General features: G+C 46.6%; 1 protein-coding gene across 1 annotated transcript in view; it reads left to right on the top strand.

Annotated features, from left to right (window-relative positions):
* Nucleotides 1-16,894: 16,894 nt before the first annotated feature.
* The window catches only part of CFAP92 (cilia and flagella associated protein 92 (putative)), a 135,937-nt gene continuing 126,654 nt past the window's right edge, over nt 16,895-26,177 (top strand). Inside the window, exons 1-4 of the mRNA XM_074334299.1 lie at nt 16,895-17,029; nt 17,632-17,918; nt 21,591-21,781; nt 22,923-23,136. Coding sequence (XP_074190400.1) covers nt 17,663-17,918; nt 21,591-21,781; nt 22,923-23,136 — 661 coding nt within the window. The 5' untranslated portion in view covers nt 16,895-17,029; nt 17,632-17,662. The remainder of the gene's footprint in view (nt 17,030-17,631; nt 17,919-21,590; nt 21,782-22,922; nt 23,137-26,177) is intronic.

Below are 26,177 nucleotides of genomic sequence, written 5' to 3'. Positions count from 1 at the left end.
TTTCTCTCAGTTTTCTCTCTGACGGTAGCCTTTTTTTCTATCTCACATGGTAGTGCTGTATTTTTTCTGCACGATTCCAGCTTCTCACACAATGGGGGAATTCCCTGGGAGACGGGTTTCTCCTCTGTTAATAGTTTGCCTGTGTCACAGGGTGCAGTGTCCATGTGGGTATGCGAAGAGCTTTTGAAGTTCCAAAGCTCTTCCTGAATCAGACTCAGAGCCCATATGTTTGAGCAGTTCTGTTTACTCCTGCAGGATCCGCCCAGATAGGTGGGGTCAGGGGCGGTGTGAGTTGTGAGAAGTGACCCAAAGCAATGGCTGCGACTACCACCAGAGCTGGTCCTGCTTCCACAGCTCCCTCCCCTTTGCCGGAACTAGCTGGGCTGTGAATCTGCCTGTGCGGCCCACAGTTCTCAGAACAGCAAATATTCTGTTCTTTTGACCTGACACTGCTACTCTTCTGCTTCTGGCACTGGGTGGGTAGTTGGGGGCGGGGCGAGCTCTGGGAGGGGAGCGAGGGGACAGCTAGTCTCAGTGCCTAAGGCTTCCGTTCTCTGCTCAGCAGTGAGGGCTTAAACCACTGTTTTCAGCCTTCTTTCCTCAGTTTTTGTTCCGAGGTCTGTGCAGTGAGCATTGAGTTCAGCCGTGTTATATGCTGTCCCCTCAGTCCTGTGGGCCATAAGCGGAGCCCTAGCAGTCCAAGTTCTTTCCTCTCCTGCAGCTACGGTAGTTCCAGGATGCAGCGAGCTGGGAGCACTGAGCTAGGTCTGCGTCCTGCGCCTGTGGGTCTCCGTCTCCACACTTCTCCCTTCCCTCCTTCCCCACTCACGTGATTCACCCACCCTAGGTGACTTCAGTAGTGAGACTCTTCATCTTGCCTCTCTGCTGTGCAGGGAGTACTTTGTGGAGTTATAGTTGTTCCATTTGTTGTAAATTTTGGGGAGATTTACAGAGGCTCACCTCACGCCGTCATTTTGATGACATTCAATATTTTTTTTTCAATATAAAAATGAGCATTTTAACAAAAACAAAAAAAGAAAATTTGGAAATGTCTATTGAAAAATCTGAACTGTTATGTCACTGGAATTAATCCTTGGTCATTCTCAAAAGGTGAAAAGAATTCACAGACTCACCAGAAAGGAGGAGAGCAAGGAAGTAATTTTATTCAAGATGCCAGCATAGAAGTTGCTGGGGCAGACCATTGCACGTAACTGTAGGTTAGCTTTTTCTTATATAGGAAAGGGTAGGCAAATGTCTGTGGGGACAGAGCCCCAGAAAGTAGTTTCCACGCTCTTGGCCTCACACAGACAGGTGCTGGCTCAGGTAGTAAATGGCCATCAACTGTGATTGCATGGCCATCAGCTGTGGCTAGTTGGCCATCAGCTGTAACCAGTGAGCCATTGGCCACTAATATAACTGCTGTGGTTACACTACCAGGAAAGATGGGGGCTAACAAGAAGATGGTGGCTGAGCTAGAAAGAGCGGATTGCAGAGAGGCGGATGCGGCCAGCGAGAATATACTGATATGAGTCCCCTACTTATGGCTCCGTGGGTGTTCCTTTTTGGCCTCACCGTGTCCTACGTTCTTATGTGGAGAGCTGAGACCCCGCCTGGCACCCTGCACGACACATGGCGCAGTCGGGTCTCCTGCATGACACATGGTGTAGTCGGCAGGATATGGTGCTGGCCAAAGCTCTCCAAAGGGAAGTGGAGCAGTTTGTGTGTATGAACACTCAGTCTGAGGAAGACCAGGAGGAGCAGCTGCCAGAGAGCTGGACCCCCGTGGAGGGGTGGGAGGACGTGGATGGTTCTCCCACCAGCACAGGAAAAGCCATGCAGCTGTTGGAGAACTGGATCTCCGTGGAGGGGTGGGAAGATGTGGACGGTTCCCCAACCAGCATAGGCCGGAGAAAGCAAAGGTCGTTGCAGCCCTGTGGGCTGGGATGTGCTTACTGAGGCAGCCCGGATGCGGGACTTGTCCCAGGAGGAAAGGCTTGCTGAGTCCTCCTTGGGAGATGAGGGTGAGGTCAAGGTCATCCCTCACCCCTAGGACAGCCCTGGCGAATGACTATGGACTATGGAGAATTGCCTTCCAACCCTAATTTAATGGACCACTTGACTGTTTGAGAACATACCACCATGTAGTGGAACTGTTGGATGTTTGCTTTTGTGTCTTGACCAGCTGCCATCGACAATATTAAGCACCTTGACTGTGAGCCATTGTTGTTCCAGCACAGTACCCTGAGAGGCCCAGAGAGAGTGGCAGTGCCATGAGAGCCCTGGCTGTGTCCAGGAAGTCTGGCCGTGCCCAGAGAGGGTAGCAGTGCCCTGAGAGCCCTGGCTGAGTCCAGGAAGTCTGGCTGTGCCCAGAGAGAGTGGCAGTGCCCTGAGAGCCCTGGATTAGTCCAGGAAGTCTGGCTGTGCCCAGAGATAGTGGCAGTGCCCTGAGAGCCCTGGATGAGTCCAGGAAGTCGGGCTGTGCCCAGAGAGGGTAGCAGTGCCCTGAGAGCCCTGGCTGTGTCCAGGAAGTCTGGCTGTGTCCAGAGAGAGTAGCAGTGCCCTTAGAGGCCCTGGCTGTGTTCGGGAAAACTGGTGGTACCCTAAGAAGCTCAGTAAGTCTGGCTGCACCCAGAAGCACTTGGTGGTGCCCTGAGAAACCCTGGCTGTGTCCGGGAAACTAGTGGTACCCTAAGAAGCCCAGGAAGTCTGGCTGTGCCCAGAAGTACTGGTGGTGCTCTGAGAAACCCTGGCTGTGCCCAGAGAGCCTGGCTGTGTCCAGGATATCACATTCACCTCCAGGCTCCTCGCACAGGGCCCCTCGCGGAAGACACTTGTAGCATAGATTGTGAGGTGAGAGCCTGTAGTGTTGGAGTGTGGGACAGAGCCCCAGAAAGCAGTTTCCAGGCTCTCGGCCTCACATAGACAGGTGCTGGCTCAGGTAGTAAATGGCCATCAACTGTGATTGCATGGCCATCAGCTGTGGCTAGTTGGCCATCAGCTGTAACCAGTGAGCCATTGGCCATTAATATAACTGCTGTGGCTACAATAGCAGAAAATGGGGGCTAGCAAGAAGATGATGGCTGAGCTAGCAAGAGCAGATTGCAGAGAAGCGGATGCCACCAGAGAGAATATAGTGATATGACTCCCCTACTTATGGCTCCGTGGGTGTTCCTTTTTGGCCTCACCATGTTCTTATGTGGAGAGCTGAGACCCCGCCTGGCACCCTGCATGACACATGGCACAGCGAGCAGGGTCTCCTGCATTAAAATGTCCTTACAGCAGGAGATGTGAGGTATAGACTGAGGTCATTTGATTGACATATGTTGGTTATATAACTACTTTCTTTCTGCTCATGCTCTTACCCAGAATGCACACAGAAAAACCCACGGGGGGCTAAGCCTAATGTTCATTCCATTTCAATTGCATTATAATTAGGCTACAGTTCAACTAATGGGCAGGTTTTGGCAGTTTGCACATGTGTGAAGAACCAGTTAATACCAGTTGAGTCTTATCTCCTCTTTTTATGAGAGAATACACATCTTAGATTATTTCTAGGGAATGAGCCTGGGCAGTTCCTGGGGAGGGGATGCAGGCCTGTGCCGCCCCCCTTTAGGGTCACTTTTATTAACCCTTTTTTTTTTGCCTCATTGTAGGGACAGAGCCAGGAGAGCAGTTTCCAGGCTCTTGACCTCCTATAGAAAGGTGCTGGCTCGGGTAGTAGATGGCCATCAGCTGTGACTAGTTGGCCATCAGCTGTAACCAATGAGCCATTAGCCACTAATATAATTGCCGTGGCTACGCTAGGGGGTTGGTTGGTTGGCAGAGAAGCGGACGGCGGATTGAGGATCATGTGTCTCCAACCCAGCCGTCAGCGAGAAAATAGCGGTATGAACTTCCTATCCATGGCTCCGTTGTTCCTTTTTGGCCTCACCATATCCTGCATTCTTGTGTGGGGAGCGGGAGTCCCTGCATGAACAGGTATCTTCTGTATCCGCAAACCCCTAAATGAGGAAAAATAGATTTTAATTAATAAATCGGTTAGGTCTATAGAGCCTGTGGCCATTCAACCAATCATTTAGGTGGTATCAACTGTCCAGGAGCTGGGCCCAGAATGGGTTAGAAAGAACTTTAGGTTTCAATGATTACAATCAACAGGTACACTAGCCTGGGGGAATGTTAAAAGCACCTATTTGGTCTCTGGGATCGAATTACCCAAGAGTTAGAACTGGAATGGCTTGGGAGATATTGGGAAGTCACAGGCTTTTAAGTAGTTTTCTAAAGCAGGGGTGAGAGGCATTCTGTGATTCAGGCTAGAGAAATCTTTAGTCTAGGACTCAGAAACTGATTAGAAGAGTAATCGAAGCCAGGGTCTGTGGAGCTAAGCAACTAGGGAAAAGGAGACTTCAATTTTCTGTAGTGAGGGGGTTCTCCCATATCACTTTGATTCTAATGTATAAGATAAGTTGCAAAACGGCCATTTCCCGGAGCATTTTCTCAATCCGTTGAGACTTTGCTTCCCAGCAATTGTTGTCAGTTTGGCTCAAATAAACTCTTACCTGCTTCCTGTTAGGCTTGATGATTTTTCGTTGACAGCAACTACAAAGGGATTGGATTGGACTGGACCCAACGCTGCTGAGTTCACTCCCTCCCTTCCCACGGAAGGATCTCTCCACAGCTGCTTATGACAGACTGACCCTGGGGAGCTGATTGCAGAGATGTCCCAGCAGCTGCCACGAATTAATTTTCCTTGGGGATTTTCCCCAGCTCTCCCCTTCCTGGAGTTGGCCACCTTTAAACACTTATGCTGGTGAAAAGAAAATGGTTGTCTGGTTCTCAAAACTGGTTTAGTAAGTATGGGCCTCATTTGAGACCCACCTGTGATACTAGTTTGGGGCTTTTATGCTTTTTGGGGTCTGTCAATACCCATTTGAACTCTGGGTCTTTTCAGGCCGGAGAGTACACCAGAAATTCTCTGTCTCCTGTTGGAGTATTGATGCCATTTGGGGTCCTCATTTGAGGCCCATTTGCAGTATGGCTTTGTGGCTTTTATGCCATTTGGGGTCTCTCAAGACCCACTAGTGATACCACTTTTTGTGGGAGACCAGGTTCTGACCCCCAGCTCCTCACTGTTGAGGATTTGGTTTGTGAGTACTCACGTTTGGCTTTGGTTTGTCTATATACGATTTGTTGTTTGTTTGTTTTTCCCTCCTTTCCCTTCTCTGTTTGAGTCTTAAGCTAAAAACGGGAGGGATCTGTGTCTATATGGTCTGAGAGTCCTCTGCATCATATATTGGCTGATGGGTCAAATTATAAACTAATGACAAGAAAGAAAATGGTGCTGCCGAGTGCTATCTATTGAAAGGCAGTGATCTTCAATACAGGAAGTGCATGTCAAACCTAAGTAACAGTATGTGACAAGATTCAACTTGTTTGGTGCATTCAGTCAGGTCTGAGCTATGGTTGAAAGAAGGTGTGTTTTAAAGTGTGCCATAAATCATCCTCCATCATGACATCGCTCCATGTCACACATCACTTCTGGTATGGCGATTTCTGTCAAAAACATTAATGTGTGTTCTCATCCACTTTATTCACCAGATCTGGCACCATGTGGGTCGTGCGGGAGACTCTGCTCGCTCCCGTCATTTGTTGTGCGGAGACCCTGCTAGCTGCGCCATTTGCCGTGCGCGGAGGCCTGCGGGGTCTCTGGTCCCGCTCCCCACATAAGAACGCAGGATATGGTGAGGCCAAAAAGGAACACCCACGGAGCCATAGCTAGGGGAGTCATACCACTATGGTCTCACTGGAGGCTGGGCCCACCGGACGCTGACCTGCCGTCCGCCTTTCCGCCAACCAACCGACCGACGACTCTCCTCCACTCTCCTCAACTCTGTTCCTCTCTCTCGGCTCTCCTCTTCCACTCTCCTCGGCTCTGCTCGGCTCTGCTCGGCTCCTCGGCAATCCTCGGCAATCCTTCGTAGCCACAGCAGTTATACCGGCGGCCAATCGGCTAACTGGCCACAGCCGACGGCCGTCTACCACCCGAGCCAGCACCCTATCACGTGAGGCTGAGAGCCTGTAAACTGCTCTCTGGGGCTCTGCCCCACACTCCACCCCTACAGGGTCTTGCCTCACAATCTACGCGACAAGCGTCTTCCGCGAGGGTCCCTGTGCCGTATTAGCCTATTGATACCTACGGATGAAAAGAAACGGTAGTCTTAGGAACCAACAAAGGCAAATCCCTTCCATCTGGGAGGATACATGTTAGCTTTTTGTCCTGGGAAAGGAGGGTTGCTGCCACTGGCACCTTTCCCGGTTTGTGGTACCAGACCTTTATGGCAGTGCTTGGGGTCCCTTGCATAGTTTCAACATGTAACAGAACAGGGGACCCCATAATAGGCCATAGTGAGAGCACATAGTTTCCTCGCAAAATCATCCCGGTATTGGGACCTCTGTATACTACAGTCACTTGCGGTGGCCACTCAGCCACCACCCCTGGTGTCACTTGTAAATCATGAGTCAAACTGGCCCCCCCATGGGGCTATCAGGCCCAACCACCGACAGTGGGGGCTTTTGACCTGCCAGGGCCAAGTCCGTTATATAGTGATATGTCCCAGGCAGACAGTCAGACGATCCATTAAATCATGAATTGAAGGCACTGCAGCGTGCAAGGGTGGCGTCACCTTATTTAACTCCCTATAGTCCACAGTCATTCGCCAGGTCCCATCTGGCTTCTTGACAGGCCATACTGGGGAGTTAAAGGGACTGTGCGTTGGCCTCACTATATGTGCCTTTTCCAATTCCAATGTTGTACGACCAACCTCCTCCTGTCCTCCTGGCAGGCGGTACTGTCGCACTGTAACCACGCGCCAGGGCTGTGGCAACACTTGAGGAGGGTGGTGAGCATGCCCGCGTGTCACCGCTTTCACCACCCGGATCCGGAGATGGAACTCTCCTACCGACGTCTGTAAACTGAGGCCATGTAGCACGTCCACCCCTAGAATATACTCCGGAACGGGGGAGACATAAACCTTGTAGGTACGAGGAGGGAGCCTTCCTATACCCAGTGGTAAGGAAACGGCTTTCACAGTCACAGTTTTTCTCCCGTAGCCATCAATGCAGATTGCTGGTCCAGGGAACAGTTCTGGGTTCCCATAAACGAGACTGCAGTCAGCGCCAATGTCAACTAGAGCCAAAACGCTCTGTACATTCGAAGGGGACCAATGTATGGACAGTTCCACGTGGGGCCTCCGGTCCCTGCTCGTCCCCTCTGACCGGGTACCTTGGCCCCACCCCTAATCAAGCTGAAAAGAGTCGGCCTCAAGTGGCTGCATGAAGTCCTGGAGGGACACGGGTCGCGCTTTCCCAGAAACCTCCTTTATGTTTCTCTGGAATTGTTGTTCCAGACGCAACTGTTTCCAAAGTTCAAGCAGGAGTGCATTGGGTTGTCAGAGTATTTTTTCCCAATCGACCCCTGCTGCCACGAGATTATGCCACATCTGTGCGCATGTTACTCTCTGAGGCCCGCGACCTCGCCCCTTTACCTTTGGTTTGGGCTTCCAGGTCTCAACTGTGCGGACCTCCTGTTTTAACTTCCTTCACCTCCTGCTTTCAACATCCCCTAGGGTGGCCATGGCAGTTGTAACTTCATGGATCCGTTGCCCTACATATGGTGTAAGAATAGCAACCAAGGATCCAAAAGCACTCGCAGGTGCAGTATCCAAAACCAGATCTCTCATGCTGGCAGTAAAAAGCTCGTCATCTGGGCCCTGCATGTTGAGGTTAACAATAGCATGTCTCATACCCATTTCACGGATTATTTGCATAAGTTCTGTATATGACTGCCATTGACTCACAGTGTCTGGCAGCTCGCCAGCCTGTCCCCATACGGTGCGTACCGCAGCCGTGAGCCACTGCATTAGAGAATGGTTGCCCTGGTTGTTGGCCAACTTATGGCAGTTTTGTAACCTTTGTCGCAGGAACGGATGTACTGTCACGAAGGCTAGCTTTTCCATCTCGCCTGGGGAGCAGAGAATGCTGTCTGCTCCCTCATCCCATAAACGTAACAGCCAAGCGGAGACTGGCTCTCCAGGGCGCTGTCTGTACCGCCTCCCCAGCCCCTGCAACTCAGTGGGAGTGTATGGGGTGTAGGTTGTGAACTCAGTCACAGCTGGGTTGCCGGCAGCAACACCCCCGGGGCCCAAAGTTTGCTCACATTTTACCCTTTGCTTAAAGATTGGCCGGGCTTGGGAGTTGGGAGCTACATTGTCTCCACTTGCTTCCTCCGCCTCTGCCTCAGAGTCTCCACCTTGGGGCCCCTGTTCTAACAGGCGGACCCGGGCTTCCAGCGCGTCCAACCGGGACACCTGGTTCGGGACCCGGGCCATTTTATTTTTTTATTTATTTATTTATTTTAATTAAATTTATATAAACCGGGCCATTTTATTAAGCCCATTTTCCGTGTTGAGACTCAAGGCCATGAGGAACATCCAGCCCACGCGGCCGGCTGTAGCCTTCTCCTCCTCCGGCAACCACTCAGCCAGAGCCTGCAGGGCCCTCTCCACACTGGCCGGAGAGCTGTCCATGTCCTCCCACCTCTCCTTGGGGGTCCAACTCCTGAGAACAGTGGCCACCGAACACCATATACTGTGTGGGGGCCACACATCCTCCTGCCCAGACTCAGACGCCATTCCTACCTGGTCGGAATCTTGCCACCGTGCCAGGTGTCTGAGTGGGTGGAGGCCTCCTTGTAAGATGTCCACCACCCTCGGATCCTAAGGCCGCAGCAGATCAACAAAAAGAGGACAAAGCCTTCTATGGCCAAGAAGGTGGTGTGCCAGCTGGAGGCTTGAGTCTCCCAGGCAGACCGCACCTCCCGTTCCCAGTGTCGCTCCTCATGGGCGTTCCGAAGCTGGGCTCTCACACGCACAAACCTCTCCACCATGCTTCGATAGGTTTTGGCCGGCACCGTACCTGCTCGCTGCGCCATTTGTCGTGCAGGAGACCCTGCTCGCTCCATCATTTGTTTTGCGGGAGACCCTGCTTGCTGTGCCATTTGTCGTGCGCGGAGGCCTGCGGGGTCTCTGGTCCCGCTCCCCACATAAGAACGCAGGATATGGTGAGGCCAAAAAGGAACACCCATGGAGCCATAGGTAGGGGAGTCATACCACTATGGTCTCACTGGAGGCTGGGCCCACGGGACGCCGACCTGCCGTCCGCCTTTCCGCCAACCAACCGACTGACGACTCTACTCCACTCTCCTCGACTCTGTTCCTCTCTCTCGGCTCTCCTCTTCCGCTCTCCTCGGCTCTGCTCGGCTCTGCTCGGCTCCTCGGCAATCCTCGGCAATCCTTCGTAGCCACAGCAGTTATACTGGCGGCCAATCAGCTAACCGGCCACAGCCGATGGCCAATCAGCCACAGCTGACGGCCATCCACCACCCGAGCCAGCACCCTTCCACGTGAGGCCGAGAGCCTGTAAACTACTCTCTGGGGCTCTGTCCCCACAATGTGACTTCTGGCTTTTCCCCAACGTCAAAATCATTCAGGACATCGAGGCAGTCAAGACAGTGCAACTAAAGACATTATGAAAGGCTCCAGATACTATCTCTGAGTGGACTGCTTAATCCATCACTGAGACCAAACTCCAGCTGACCAGAAGGCCCAGTGGTGACCAGGATGACAAGCAGATGACATCTGAGACAGACAGATGTTCTCAAGATTTGGGCCCAAACCAATAATGTCGATTCCTGCTATGCACAATTCTTATGTTTCTTTCGTAGTTGCTATAACATTCACATTCCTAGTTATTTTGATGACCTTAATATTCCTATGACAAGCCGGTCACCTTCCTTGGGTTTTAGATTGCCTATTTTAATCATTTTACATTATTGGCTTGTATTCAAAAAAATTTGGATTGACATTTCTGTTCTAACTCTGGTCCTGACTTGTTTACTTAAGTCTATTTCATTGGTCTATGAGATCCTTCCTCTTTCTACTCCCGATATCTATGGCACATGAGGATAGATGGAAAGAGAATATTTTTGTTTGTTTTTTTCCCATACTTTGGCTTACTCTGGGATTTGTCACCAATCTTCTAAAACCACCTTTGCTAAAAATAATGATTCAATAGTTATGCCTGTTTTGAATTTTCTCCGTGTTCCCTTTTATAATTTATAAGAGATAGACCCACAATACTGCTTAATGAAAATAGACCCTTGGTATGCCAAATAACCTCCTATTGCCCACCAATAATTCCCTTAATTTCCATCAAGTTACATCTTCTGCAGGCAATAACATACACCCTAGGCACTTGAATGTTTAGATTTATGGAGAATGGGTGAAACATGTTCCTTAAGACAACTCATGACCTCTTTTACTATTCAGAAATATACTCTTTAGCTCAGATAGTCCTCAACAATAACATTGTCCTTTATTACTTACATGCAGCCCAAGGAAGAATTTGTGCCACAGCTAATACCTTCAGCTGTTCTTGGATGAATACCTCTTCCCAGGTAGAAGTAGAAACAACTAAGCTTCTTAAATTTGCAAAATCTCTTAAGGGATGTTCCAGTTTTGCCTCATGTGCCACTAGCTGGTTAGGGTTTAAGTTTTCTGATATTTTCAGCTGGCTCCCCACTGAACATCAGGGTTATTTTGAGGTCTGGATTACAAATTGTCTCCTTTGTTTAATATACTTCATTGTCAAGCTGTTGATGTTCCGTATAACCAGGAACCTAGAGGCCCCTATAAAGACTTGAGCGATGGTTGCACGAAGGATAAAAATGATCAATCAGGCCGCTTCATCCCCTTTATTTTTATAATCCATAACAGTTAAAACCTTCACTCCCCATGTTGAATACTATTAGCGAATTACCCCTGGGTTTTTTTTCATTTGTTTATTTGTTTGTTTGTTTGTTTTATAGATAAATATGAAAACTTCATATGACTTTTTTTTTAAGATTTTTTTTATTGAGGAAGAGGAACAGGACTTTATTGGGGAAGAGTGTGTACTTCCGGGACTTTTCCAAGTCAAGTTGTTATCCTTTCAATCTTAGTTGTGGAGGGCACAGCTCAGCTCCAGGTCCATTGCGGGAGTCGAACAAGCAACCTTGTGGTTGAGAGGATGTGCTCCAACCAACTGAGCCATCTGGACACCTGGGAGCTCAGCAGCCGCTCATTGACTTCATTCTAGTTGCGGAGGGCACAGCTCACTGGCGCATGTGGGAATTGAACCAGCAACCCCGTTGCCCAGAGCTCGCGTTCTAACCAATACCCCCAAGCCACCTGTCCACCCATACCCCTGGTTTCTTGATGTCACAAATTGAGTGCCTTTGCTTGTTCTATAACTCTTCTTGAAATGTTCTAGCCATTTTATAGGAAGCTGTGAAGAAATCCTGCTAGACTCAAACCAGTGTGTCAAGATAAACCTAACATCAGAGAATTTCTTTGAATTTGGCACCTGGGAGACCTCTTACAAGCAAATGTCCCTAGTTACTTTATTGGCCACTGCCAACCACAGGAGTCCCACCAAGGGACTGGATGGGCCCAGAGCACACATGTAGCCAAACCACTATGGCATTGATGTAGGATGAGCTGACCTGATCGATCATCAATGCTGTCTGCTAACAGGTTTTGGTCAAAAGGGGAAAATGTGAAGGCCAAGAAGAAATATATCTGCCAAAAGGACTCCTTGTAGTTAACTAGGCCCCAATTCATTACCAGACTCTAACAGAGGCTTAGAGGCCTCTCACACAGTGTGCATTTCAGGGAAATGCTATAGACTGAACTTTTAACCTCCTGTACTATGCTCCTGCCATCTGAGTCAACTATTATAAGGGAGTTCCTGGTTTCATCTTTCAACCAATGGACTGAGACCTGCCCTGTCCAATCAGAACTACACAATTATATTCTCATTTACCGCTAAATAAACCAATCAGAACTGCACTATAATGACCAATCAGAACTGTACAAATTTGACAACCTCATTTGCATAAAATTGGACCAATCAGGAACCTGGATGAGAACTTTCTGTATAAAAGGCAGCCTTCTCTTTGTCTCAGTGGAGCACACTTCTGGTTTGCATCTGGAGACTCCATCTCCCAGTTTGCTAACTGTTCACCTAAGTAAAGTTTCTCTTTTTTCTGCACATCTTTGGGAATTTTTGTCAACACCACCATTAAGAAAATGAAAGGACAAACAGGGGACGGGGAGAAAATATTTACAAAATATATGCCTGACGAAGGACTTGTATTCAGAATTTACAAAAAACTCCTATCACTGAATAATAAGACAGTCAACTCAATCAAACAGTGGGTAAATGATAGGAACTGACATTTCACCAAATAAGACATATGGGTGACCAATAAGCACATAAAAAAAATCTAAGTATCATTAGTCATTAGGGAAATATAAAATAGAACCACAACGAGATACTATTTCACACTGATAAGTCTAACTATCATAAGTAAGACAGACAATAAATATTTTTGAGGATGGGAGAAACAGGAACCCTCACATGCAGCCACTTTGGAAAACAGTGTGGCAGTTTCACAAAAAGATAAGCGTAAAACTACTACCATGTTTCCCTGAAAATAAGACCTAGCCGGACCATCCACTCTAATGCATCTTTTAGAGCAAAAGTTAATATAAGACCTGGTCTTATTTTATTATAATATAAGATCAGGTCTTGTAATGTAATATAATGCAATGTAATGTAATGTAATATAATGTAATATAATACCAGGCTTATATTAATTTTTGCTCCAAAAGATGCATTAGATCTGATGGTCTGGCTAGGTCTTATTTTCGGGGAAACATGTTACATAACTCAGCTAGGTGCTACTCCTAGGTGTCTACACAAGAAAAATGAAATCATCGGTCCACACAGAGACTTTCATGTAGATATTCATTGTAGTATTTTTCATAAATGTTGAAATGTTTATTAACTGATGAATGGATAGACAAAATATGGTATATCATGGAATATTATTCAGCCATAAAAAGGAATGACGTATTGATAAATGCTACAATTTGAATGATCCTCAAAAACGTTATGCTAAATGAAAGAAGCCAGTGAAAAAGCCAGACCACAAGTTTTAATACTCCATTTATATGAAATGTCCAGAAAAGGCAAATTTTTAGAAACAGAAAGTAGATTAGTTATTGCCTGGGGCTGGCAGTGGGGACAGAAATTAATTTAGATGTGCATGCAGGATCTTATTAGGGTAGTGAGAGTGTTCTACTTATTTATAGTGATGATTTGGCCACTCAGTAAAGTTACTAAAAATTATTGAACTCTACACTTAAAACGAGTGAATTTTGTGATACAAAATATACCTCAATAAAGCTATCAAAAAGATGGGGCCACTTTGGCTAGGATAGAAGTGGTAAGAAGAAGACAGGTGTGGCTGTTCCCTAAATGCTTCTAACTGCCAGAGTCTTGGGATTACTTCAGAAAGCCCTCTGGGTACCCAGGGAAGATTTGGGGCCACACTACCCTGGGAAAAGAAGAAAGCAGTGACAGATCATCCTCAAATAGCTCCCATATATGGGTGCCCTTTTGCAATGTGCCTCTGCCTTTCCTCTTACCAGAGGTGGAGTCTGTTTTTAATTGGTCTGAATCTGGGCTGGTCCTTGCGATGTGCTTTGGTCAATGGAATGTGGTGAAGCACCATTAGGCCAATTACAAACCTAGGTCTCAAGAGGCCTTGCAGCTTCCACCTTTGCCCTCTCATAACCCTACCCTAAGAATGCCATATGAGGAAGCCAGTCCAGCCCAGGGGAGGATTGGAGGCCACATGAGGGTAAATGAGGTGCCCTAGCCAATACAACCAACTGCAAGACATTTGAGTAATGCCACCTTGGACCTTCCAGTCCTGTTGACCTTCCAGATGAGTATAGTCCAGTGAGTGAGCCCAGGCAACACCAACAAAGATCCACCCAGCTGATCCACAGAATTGTGAGAAGTAACAAGTGGCTATTTTATGCCCCTAATATTTGGAGTGGCTTGTTATGCATCAGTAGACAACTAAAACAGATGCCCCCTTTTGCTTTGACTTTGCCAGGCCTGAAGCCATCTTTGCTAAGGTGAGGTTATGGACCCACCTTTTACACCTAAGTACCATGTGGCACACCTTTGTCCTCACTCTATCCCGTGATGCCCAGGGTCTTGACCTGGACACCACCTCTCTCAGGGCAGTGCTTCCAAATCTTAGCTGTGCAATAAAATCTTGGTGGAGGTAACATTAAGAAATAGGAGTTCTGTGGTAGTCATTTATTATTCTGCAACAAATAATCCCCAAACTTAGTAGTTTAAACAAAATAATTTACTTTGGTCATAAATCTGCAATTTGGGGAGGGGTTGGTGGAGACAGCTGGTTTCTGCTACACGTAGTGTCAGTCCAGGTGGCTCAATGGCTGGGAATTGGAATCATTTGAAGTCTGGCACTCTTGCATGTCTGCTGGCTGAGGCTAGAAGTCAGCTGGGAACTCAGCTGGGGTTGTTGGCCAGAATATCTACATGTGGCCTTTTCATGTGGCTGATGTGCTTCCTCACAACACGATAGCTGGACTTTTTAGGATGAGTGCCCCAAGAGAACATGGCAGAAGTACTGCAGGTCTTCAAATACTGTCATTTTATTCAATGATTTTTTTGTTATAACATTGACAAAATGACAAAGGAACTTAACTCTTGTTTATATCAATTAGCCTATGGTCAAATTGTTTTTATTATACAGTAGTAACTCGGTTTTCGAACGTCTCCATTGATGAACATTTTGGTTTACGAATGCCGTAAACCCGGAAGTAAATGCTTCGGTTTTCAAACACGCCTCAGAAGTCAAACATGTCACGCAGCTTCCACTGAGTGCAAGATCCTGAGGCCTACCTGTCGGCTGTTTTCAAACGTTTCAGAACTTGAACAGTCTTCCGGAATGGATTACATTAAAAAACCAAGGTACTACTGTATGTTGTTTCACTTTAAGCCACGAAAATTATTGACGATGTTAAGTGAGGACTCACATCATAATAGTTGGATGACCTGGTTTCTGAAATTACACAGTGTCACTTCCACCATCTTCTATTGGCTGAGGTAGTTACAAAGTCTGTCTGGGTTCAAGGGGAGAAGACTAGACCTACCACCAATGGAAGGCATGTTGACATCACACTGTAAGACCGACCACCAATGGAAGGCATGTTGACATGGGAGGGACTCTATTGAGGTGGTTGTCTTTGGAAAATACAATCTGTTACCAATTCCTAAGCCCACCCCTGGAGAATCAATTCCTCAGGTCTGGAGAGAAGCCTCAGAAGTGAAGTTTGGACATGTTCCTAGGTGATTCTGATGCATAGCCAGGACCTGGCATTGGCTCTTTGTCCAAGACCTGTAGCCTCTCAATCCTGAGCTCAGGGCTGTCCCCATAGGAGATGCTAGAGAGATTGACTGCTGCCCTAGGTGATAATGTGATCGAGAACCTTTTGGAGGGAAACCAGCCTCAGGCCCGCAGGTGGGACCTGAGACATAGAAGGCCTGCTGTCCAAGGTATCATTGACTTGCCATTATTTATTGGGGCCTTTTGGGAGCAGCTGTATTCTAGTAGGCTTTTTTTTCCTCCAACGTTCTGCATCTGTTTAGCACTTCCTGGTTTAGAGATGGTAGTCCACAGGCTGCTGGTTGTACAGTATGACAGGGTGATGTAACATTCAGTGCTAAGAGTTTGAGGCCCAGTTTTTGTGTGTGGGGGGTTTTTTTTTTAATTAATTGATTGAACCTGAGGACTATTGGGTGGTGCGTCAATGGGCAATATTCTGGAATGGAATGCTTCCAGCCCCTGGGGTTGGCCTAGGAAGGCAGGGCACTGAGGGGCAAGGTAGCAGGGTTCCAGTTAAAGCTCTGCCACAGTTTTGCTCTTTGACCAGGGATAGTAGTCATATCTCAGCTCAAAGCCTCAGCTTCCCCAACAATTGTGTGTAGAACCTGAGCTTCCATTCTCTTGAACAAACTGCTACTGAGTGGTGCTACTCTCTCTGGCCAGAAAACTTAATGTAATTCCCTATTGCCCACCGTCTTAGTGCCCTGCCTTCCCTCCACCACTATGTACCAGGGGCCCTGCCCAACACTCCAGTCTCATCATCCCTTACTTGAACTTGCCATGTGCTTTCACCCCTTTGGGCCTTGGCATATGCTGTTCCCTAAGCCTGGAATGCCTTGTCTTTCTTTCACTGCCTGGCAAACCGCAAAGTTTGGCTTTTGTCTCCTCCTTTATGAAGCATGCCTCTGACCCCTCCTGCCAGTCACCTCTGCCATGTGTCCCTCCGCCCATCCCCTTCTGTGTTCTGTGGCCTTCTACAATGGAAGCAGAAGCCAGGGCTCTCTCAGCGGAAAGACAGGGGTACTGGTAGGAGGGATTTTACAGCAAAGACCAAGTCAGATAATCTGGGTTTCAATCCAGTGCTGCCACACACTTGGCTGTGTGACCTCAGGCAAATCGCTGCCCCTCTCTAAGCCTCAGTTTCCTCGTCTGAGTTGGGGCTCACAATCACTAACAGAATTTTGATGATATTTTAAGGACATCAGTGACAGAAGCAAAAAGTCTGTATGAGAGAGGTTTGGGGTGGGGTGAGAGGATCCGAGTTTGCAGAGCCCTTTGCTTCCTTTGCCTTTACCCGTACTCTAAGTAAGGGTCAGGAGTATTACGGGTGCTCATGTTTGGAGCAGGAATTCCTTAAAGATTAAATGAGTGGACGGATGAATGAATGCAGCTGGTTTCCGAATTTAGATACACTATTTGCCAGACTTTGTCCACACAGCGGGCCTGAGACTTCCGGCTGAGGGCGTCAGTCCCGCCCCCAGGGGAGCCCCGCCCCAGGGCCTTGTCCTCGCCGGTCTCCTAGCAACTCTCTAGCACAGTTGAGGGTGGGTCGGCGGACCGTGTCCTCCGGAACCTCCTCGCACAGCGGCTGTGCGGCTGGTATGCAAGCCAACTGACGCCGCGGTCTGAGCCCCGCCTGCTACCTAGAGCATCTGCTCGTCAGTACGTTGGCGCCTTGAGGGGACCGTGTGTCCGCACCGCCCCCCTCCCCCGCCCTCCCCCCTCCCCGCCCTCCCCCGCGCCTCCACTCCCCCACCCCCTCTGCAGCCGGGGCTTATTTTCTTGGCATTAGCTGGGGTTCCGCCTCCTTGTGCCTTGGGCGCTCAGTGCCCATTTGTATCAGACCGCAAGGTTCTCGCCCTCCTTGACCTCATCAGGATTTTGCACATGCCTTGCCAGTCCTCAAATGGCAAATGCATATTGTGCTTTAGAGCAGCTTACCCCAAGGCCTCCCTGAGTGGAAGCACGGGGAATTCTCCCCCCACCCCTTGTGGTTCCCAGGGAACTGTACTCACCTAAGATAGATATTCCAGGAGAGCCAGATGATTGAAAGGAGGAGCGGCTGGGGCTGGGAGAGAACAGAGACTCAAGTTAGAGAAACTGAGGTTGTTCAATATCATGATTACTGCCAGCCACCATTCTCTGTGGTACATTCAACCCAGAAAATGACAAGGGAAATGAGGGAGGAGAACGGTGTTCCTGAAAGAGGTATGGCTTCCCTTCTGTGAACAGAAGGTGACAGAAGTGCCTTAATTTTCTTCCAGTTAGGAGTGCCGGGCGGGTGGACACTGCAGCATGTCACTGCATGCCTGGGAGTGCGAGGATGAGGACAAGGCAAGCACGCGGCCCAGGCCCTCCCAAAGCGCCTTTTCCCGGTCCATGAGCGAGTGTGATGTGGCGGACCTGGACGCCCGAGCCCAGGCCCCGGGTTCTGAGCACCAGTGCAGCAGCGTGGCGTCCTCAGATGGGCCTGCCAGCATTTCCAACTCCGACGAGCCCCAGGTCGTCCCCTGCAACTTCATCATTTCATTGGCCTTCCCAGTGAACATTGGTAAGTACTAGAGCAGAATTCCAACTCTGCAAAAAGGGGTGGACTAAGGACCTTCTTCCAGGAGTTTAGGTCACACATGCTCCCTCCACCAGCTTTCCCCAGTAGGGTGGTAGATTCTAGGAGCAGAGGTCAGGAAAGAAACTGCAATTTTAGGGGGTCCACTATGGACTGTGTGGTCTTCACACTTTTAATCCTCTCAATAACCCTAAGAAGTAGGTGATGCTCTTTCTCCTGTTTGCAGATGAGGAAATGACAGAGAGGTTAAGGCCTTCATTCCCATAAGCTGGTTGTCGTCACCCATTCCTTACTTAAAATACAGATTCTCAGATGTGTTGAATCTCTGAGTGTAAAATTAGATCAGTTAGCTATTACTGCAACAATGCTGTGTAACAAATCCAAACAAGCTCCCCAGGTCAGTGGCTTCACACAGGAATCCCTGTTGTCCTGGATGAGCGGCTTAGCAGAGCGAGCCTGGGCTCCCTGCACTGCGGCGCTGCTCTCCTCCGGGTAGCTCTCATCCTCCCCTGAACCTAGGAGCTAGCCGGACACATTCATATTACCAAAAGGCAGAGAGACAACAGAGGGCAAGCCCAGTTACCCAAGCACTCTTCAGGTCTTTGGGCACCTCCCACCTGCTAATTTTTATTGGCCAAAGCAAGTCACGTGGTTAAACCCCAATATTAGGGGAAAAGAAAAGTACTCCATGTTGTGTCATTGGATTAATCCCTGGTCATTCTCAAAAGGTGAAAAGAATTCACAGACTCACCCTGAAAGGAGGCGAGCAAGGAAGTAAATTCATTCCAGATGCCAGCATAGAAGTTCCCCAGGGCAGACCACTGCTCCTAACTGTAGGTTATCTTTTTCTTATACAGGAAAGGGTAGGTAAATGTCCTTACAGCAGGAGATGTGAGGTATAGACTGAGGTCATTTGATTGACATATGTTGGTTATATAACTACTTTCTTTCTGCTCATGCTCTTACCCAGAATGCACACAGAAAAACCCACGGGGGGCTAAGCCTAATGTTCATTCCATTTCAATTGCATTATAATTAGGCTACAGTTCAACTAATGGGCAGGTTTTGGCAGTTTGCACATGTGTGAAGAACCAGTTAATACCAGTTGAGTCTTATCTCCTCTTTTTATGAGAGAATACACATCTTAGATTATTTCTAGGGAATGAGCCTGGGCAGTTCCTGGGGAGGGGATGCAGGCCTGTGCCGCCCCCCTTTAGGGTCACTTTTATTAACCCTTTTCTGCCTCATCACTCCACTTTATGATCTACCTTTTGGTTTTTTGTCTACTTAAACTGTCCTGCCCACGATGACTAATTTCAGCTTCTCCTTGTGGCTGTCAACTGTTGCTTCAGATTATTTTGGAGGTTATGTGGTTAGGTGTATACCATATTTAAAATTGATCGATTTTCTTGGTGAATAGAACTTTTTGTCCTTATGTGGTGACCTCCTCTACCCATAATGATGCTTTTTATCTTGGGTCTATTGATATCACGCAAAAGAACACTGAAAAAGATTTCTGTCAAATACCAACCAAAAGAGAGTTGGTGTTTACTTGACCACCTTAACCTTTGCCTTTCTTGCAGCATCTTCTAGACTTGTTTTTCTTATTTTGGTGCTTCTTCCAAAGGCATTTACAAAATAGATCTCTGTGCAGCAAAAATTTATGAAGCCTTGCATGCCTGAGAGTCCTTTTTATTAATTTATTTTCCAATTACAGTTTACATACAATATTATATCAGTTTCAGGTGTACAACGTAGTGATTAGACATTTATATACCTTACAAAGTGATCACCCTGATAAGTCTAGAACCCATCTGACACCATTGATAGTTATTACAATATTATTGAATACATTCCTTATGCTGTATTTTACATCCCCGTGACTATTTTTATAACTGGCAATAGGTAGTTCTTAATTCCATTCACTTTTTCATCCACCTCCTTAAACCCTCCGATCTGGTGACCATCAATTTGTTCTGTATCTATGAGTTTATTTCTGTTTTGTTTGTTTACTTTGTTTTTTAGAGTCTTTTTATCATGCCAATACCTTTGAAGGACATATATCTGGCTGGATATAAAATTCTAGGTTCAGTGTTTTTTTTTCTTTCAATATCTGAGTATTTATGGATTTGTTTATAAATGTTTATTAAAATAAATTGTTTAAGAGAAATGAGATCCTAAACATTCTGTTCTACAACTTGCTTTTTAAAATTTTGACAATATATCTTAAGTGCCTGAGAGGAAATGAGCATATTTGTTTTTACTTTGTTGTTGTCTTTTAAACACCTATATAATATTCTGTTGTGTGTTTCTAATTTATTCTACCCCTTATTGGTGACATTTAACTTGTATCCAAACTTTTTCTGATACATTTCTGCAATAGCCCTCCTTGTATGCACATATGTGTGTGTGTGGGTGGGCACTTCCGTAGCCTGGATTTCAACAAGTGGAATTGCTGGGTTAAAGGTACAGGAGGTCCTTGACTAACGTTGTTTCATTCAACGTCGTTTCATTGTAACGTTGATGAGATGCTCTAGGGACTTTTGTTTATATCAATTAGCCTATGGTAAAATTTGATTTCATTGTATGTTGTTTCATTAAAATCCAGGACCTATCAATGACATAAAGTGAGGACTTACTGTATGCATTTACATTTTCTTATAGATATTGTTGAATTGCCCACCAAGGAGGTTGTAGCAATTTTCTCTCCTATTGACAGGAAGTAAGAGGGTCTGTATGCCTGTCCACTTGCTCTCTCACCTTAGATTGAATCAGAACACAGACCTATAAAATGCTTTCTGATCAGTTTCACCTTTACAAGAAATCTTAATGCCTAGCAGGGACTGGCTGGAGACCTTTATTCCAAGCTCCTCACAAAAGCTAATTCTTCTGGTGGCACAAAATTAATACAGAATCCTGGGTGTTAAAAATTTGAAAATTTAAAACTACAGCTTTAAATGTAGTTGTGATAATATTTTTATAGAATGAAATTTGAATTAAGTATTTATGGAGTTCCTGAAGCATCTTCTTATGGTGTGCAAAGCCCTAGCTTGGAGGGTTCACTTTAAGGGCAAGGCCAGTGGAGACCCTGGTCTCTGGCTGAAGCCCAGACTTACATTCTGCATCCTTTCATCCCATCTACCCACATTGTGCAGCTTCACTCATGAGGTTTTGCTGGACTCTGACCTCTGCCTGGAATAACTACCAGTTTTGCTTCTACAAAGACTCTGCTGAGGTCCCCTGGGAGGCTTCCCCCACCACCACCAGGCAGAGTTTACCTCCACCTCCTCTGATGTTCTTCAGAACATTGTTCATGCTGCTAGTATTACACAAATCACACTGTGCTGTGATTTTTAGTTTGTTTGTTTTACTTGCTTTTTACTGTGGAGACTAGGATGAGGCAGGTGAAGTGCCTGAGGTCAAAAAATATAAGGAGACACTCACTCTCAGAGTCATACACTGAAATTTTGCACCCTGGTGCCTAGTCCTAGTCCAGAATAGCGTGCTACTCTGCTAGCTAGGAGGGCTAGGCAAGCAGCATGGCGGGAGGTAGCCGCCCACAGCATTGGGCTCTTTCTTGGTTCCAAGGAACTGCGGGGATGGATGTGCTTTCCCATGCCAGGTTAAAACAAGGCTCATTAAATCTGTATCTTCTAGGTCATAAAGGAAAATATACAAGTTTGATTGAAAAATACAGAAAAAACCCTAAAATGGACAAACCTGTTGCAAAGGTTCGCCGTTTCTACCACATTGAGTATTTCCTTCTGCCAGACGATGGAGAGCCTAAAATAGTAGATATGGTGGTATTCCCAGCGGTGGTCAAAGTGTTCCTGGATTCAGGAGTAAAGGTGTGTGTTTAGTCTTGTATATAATACCCAATACGCAAAGTGTTCTCCCTTCTCCTGAAACTTGGTAGAAATGCAGGATCTTGGGCCCCACCGCAGGCCTACCAAATGGTAAATAGTTGTTACCAGAAAAATTATGTTGAACTTCAGTTCTTTGTCTTCTTGAAGGCAAGACTTCAATCAAGAGATGAAATTTGTGCAGCACGAACAGCAGAAGTTTATTACTAAAAGAAAGTATACTCCGAGATGTGAAGCGACTGACTAAAGGGAGGGAAGCAGCCCCGCCATATATTGTGTGAAGGCTGTTATCTGTATGGTAGAATTGCCTCCCCTCTCCCTTCTCTTATCACCCTTTCTCCTCCTGAGGTGCCTAGTCCTCTGGCATTTAGCAATGCATTTCTTTGATTTAGGCGCCTGTGTAAACATATTCCTTTGGAGTGTGTGAAAACCTGGAATCTTGTTGTGCTAGTAAAGTATCCTTGAGCCTGACAAACAGGATGTGTCCCCCACCCCTTCTCTGACTTCTAACAACGCATCTCTTTAATTTAGAGGTATATATTTCATTTAGAGCCTGGAATCCTGCTGGGCGGCTGCCGGGGTCTTCACCCAAGTAGGAGCTGCAGCAAGGGGCTTTCTAACTGGGGCTAAATTTCTCCTTCTCCTGCTCCTTTCTGTCTGCCCACCCTATCATACTGACCTAATAAGGCCAATTATATGACTTTCTATTTAAATATTTCTACCTAATAATTGCTTTGGTGTTTCAAAAGTTTTTGTAGCTCTCGCGATTTCTTTCTTTGTGTGTATGGCATGTGAGGATGTGTGTGCACACCCGACTGCCCCCCACACGCAAACAGCTGCCTGTGGCCCAGCTCAGTCAGGGATGAGAGTCACTGGAAAGGATACTATTTGCAGGTAATTGCTTTGACTTAATTTTTTCCGAGGAACCCAGAGGTGTGTCAGGGCCCAGCCCATGACACCCATTTCCTGATGTGAGTTTGAACCTGGGGGACAACCAGACACAGAAGTTAGATAAAGAGCGGGACCTCGCTTCACTGCCAATAGGTACAGTCTTTGGTGATGGGTCCTAGACTGCTGAGCCTCCCAGCTTTCCACACTGAAAGTCTCTTGGTGTTCTTTTACACAGACAGTGAGGCCGTGGCATGAAGGGGACAAAGTCTGGGTGTCATGGACCCAAATTTTTAACATCAACATGACAAAGGAATTACTGAAGAAAATAAATTTTCACAAAATAACTTTGAGGCTCTGGGACAGTAAGGATAAGGTTTCAAGAAAAGTCAGGTATTACCAATTAAAGCCTGCTGGATATTCGGAAGATGCAGGATCTTCTGGTAAGTCAGGTATTCCTATTTTATTTGAAAAGTTTCTAGAGGCTTGTGGCTTCTTACCAGTGACAGGATAAAAGCAGCATCCCCTTGTTTCCTCTGTCTGATTTTCCTAGTGCACACATTAGTTTCTTTATCAGTGGTATGTTATCCCTCAGGGTGCGTTCAGGCCTCAGAAAATGCTGCTCGGGTCTCTGTTTGTGCACATTAGCCACTGCCTTCCCACCTGCCACCTTTCGGGACCTTCTGTGCCTGGGTGGTGCCAACATTGGCACCCACCCCCAGCCTGTCTCCCTGGGTAAGTATTGTGTGTTCACTGAAAAAAAAGGATACAAAGAAACAAAAGAGAAAACTTTTTTTTAAATCCCACCACCTTGAGACCATGTCAATATTTTCACATAGACCCTCTAGAGCAGGGATGTCCAAACTGCGGCCCGTGGGCCAACTGCGGCTCACAATCCATTGTTAATTGGCCTGCAGCAAATTCCAAAAATATATTTAGTTTACTTAAATAAAGCAGGTGAGGCAATACGTATTTCACCTCGAGTGAGTGGCCCAGCTGTTTGTGTATTTTACCACATATGGCCCTTGGTGAAAACCTTTGAAAAAAGTTTGGACACCCCTGCTCTAGACTCTTACTTGTGTCAATATTAGATCAACTCTAGAAAGTATCCTTTTGAACAGCCCTGGAGAGTGCTGGAAGGAGTAGAAAGACCCAGGCTTTGAAGTCAGATAGCTGAATTCAGTCCTGTCTCATCTTGAACTAGCTAGTGACTTTGGACATGTACCTCCTTCCTCTGACCAGATGCCTAAAGGCAGGGCCATAGCAGTGCCCCCCCCCCCCCAGACACAAGCAATAAGGAAGGTGTGTGCTGTCTACAGAGAATTGAAAAAACAGAATAAACGAGCAAACAAAACTGAAAAACACTCAGAGATAGAGAAAAAACAGACGGTTGCTAGACAGAAGGGGTTTGGGGGATGAGGGATTAGGAAGCACAAATTGGTCGTCACAAAATAGTCACAGGGATGAGAAATACAGTCTGGGGGATATAATCAATAATGTTACAGTCTACGAGGTCTGATAATTAAGTTTGCGAACTTGTTGCAACGGTGTTGCTAACCTTTTTTGATATCAGAGGGATTATTCATTATGAATTTGTACCAACTGGACAAACAGTTAACCAAGTTTACTATTTGGAAGTGCTGAAAAAGCTGCGTGAAAAAGTTAGATGAAAACAACCTGAACTTTTCGCCAACAATTCATGGCTCTTGCATCGCGGCGATGCACCAGCTCACACACTGTGAGGGAGTGTTTAGCAAGTAAACAAATAACTGCATTGGAACACCCTCTCTACTCACCTGATCTGGCCCCCAGTGACTCTTTACCCAAAAATAAATACCGAAATACATTGAATTTTGATGACATTAAGGACATCAAGGTACTACATCGACAGCTCTGATGGCCATTCCAGAAAGAGTTCCAAAATTGCTTTGAAGGGTGGACTAGGCACTGGTGTCAGTGCATAGCTTCCCAAGGGGAGTACCTCGAAGGTGACTGTAGTGATATTCAGCAAAGAGGTATGGAGCACTTTTTCTGTGATGAATTCGCGAAGTTGATTGTCTGACCTCATGTGTATTGTTTCAGATGGGTACTGAACTTATTGGGGGGGGGGGCGGGATTCACTTCATAGATTATATAAATGCCTAACCACTGTGCTGTACACCTGAAACTAATATAAAATTTAAAACAAACACAATAAAAGGGGATGTAACGTTCAGCATAGGGAATGTAGTTAATATTGTGATCGCATGGTACGGTATTGCTGGACTTATTGGTGATCACTTCTTTAGGTATATAAGTCTTGAATAACTATGGTATACCCTTGAAACTAATATAATACTGTACGTTAGCTATATTTTAATCTAAAAAAATAAAAATAATAAAACCCTGCCAGTTAAACTATACCATGGCATTGATTGTAAAGATGCATCCCTGTTTTTCAGAGATGTTAAAAGTTAAAAGCAATATACATCTGAGAATCCATGGAATATGGCAATATTATTGCTGTTTTTAGTGGCTTTCAGACAAGTATAATTGATATGATAGGTAGGTCGGTAGAGATGAGCAGGAGAAGGAGAAATTTAGCCCTGATTAGAAAGCCACTTGCTGCAGCTCCTACTTGGGTCAAAACCCCTGGCAGCTGCCCAGCAGGACTCCAGGCTCACACATACCTCTAAATCAAAGAGATTGTTGTTAGAAGTCATGGGGGGAGGGGGGAAATCCTGTTTGTTAGGATCATGAATACCTTACCAGCCCAACAGGATTCCAGGTTTTCACATATCCCTAAGGGATGTGTTTACATATCCCCCTAAATCAAAGAAAAGCATTGCTAAATGCCAGAGGACTTGGCACGTCAGGAGAAGAAAGAGATGAAAGGGGAGGGGGAGGCAATTCTACCCATAGAAATAAAAGCCTTCACACAATGTAAGGCGGGGCTGCTTCCCTCTCTTGGGTCAGGCCCTCCCTATCTGAGAGTGTACTTTTACTAATACATTTCTGCTGTTCATGCTGCACAAATTCCATTTCTCGATTGAAGTCTTTCCTTCAAGAAGACAAGAACCGAGGTGGTTCAGCAGTTCCATGACCTTTCTGTATCACCCTCTACCCTGGTATTTCATTGCTCTGCAGCTTTTCATCCCTGCCCAGTGCCTTAGGGAACCAAGTTCTGACTTCTGAGTCCAGTCATGCAATCTGTTCCCTAAGGCTCCTTTCTTGTTGCCATTCCCACCTTCAGACCTGGTCCATCCCCTGGTCCCTGAAGACATTAGGCTTTTCCTCATTGTGGGATCCGTCTTCAGGTATTTGGCCATACCTAGGGGGCTCTTAGCCTCATCTCTTTCTCCAAATTGTTATCCATCCTTTAACACAGAACTCAATTTCACCTTTTTCCCCACGTCTTTCTTGCACCTTCCATTATCTCTCTTCATCCACTCACTCCCTCTGCTCATTCATTATTCCACACATGTTCGTTGCTGCCATGTGCATGCAAAGCCCT

Source organism: Rhinolophus sinicus, linkage group LG01, assembly GCF_036562045.2.
Source record: "Rhinolophus sinicus isolate RSC01 linkage group LG01, ASM3656204v1, whole genome shotgun sequence".
NCBI classification, from domain to species: Eukaryota; Metazoa; Chordata; class Mammalia; order Chiroptera; family Rhinolophidae; genus Rhinolophus; species Rhinolophus sinicus.
Note: the sequence above shows the minus strand (reverse complement) of the source record. Positions and strands in the feature narration are given on the sequence as shown.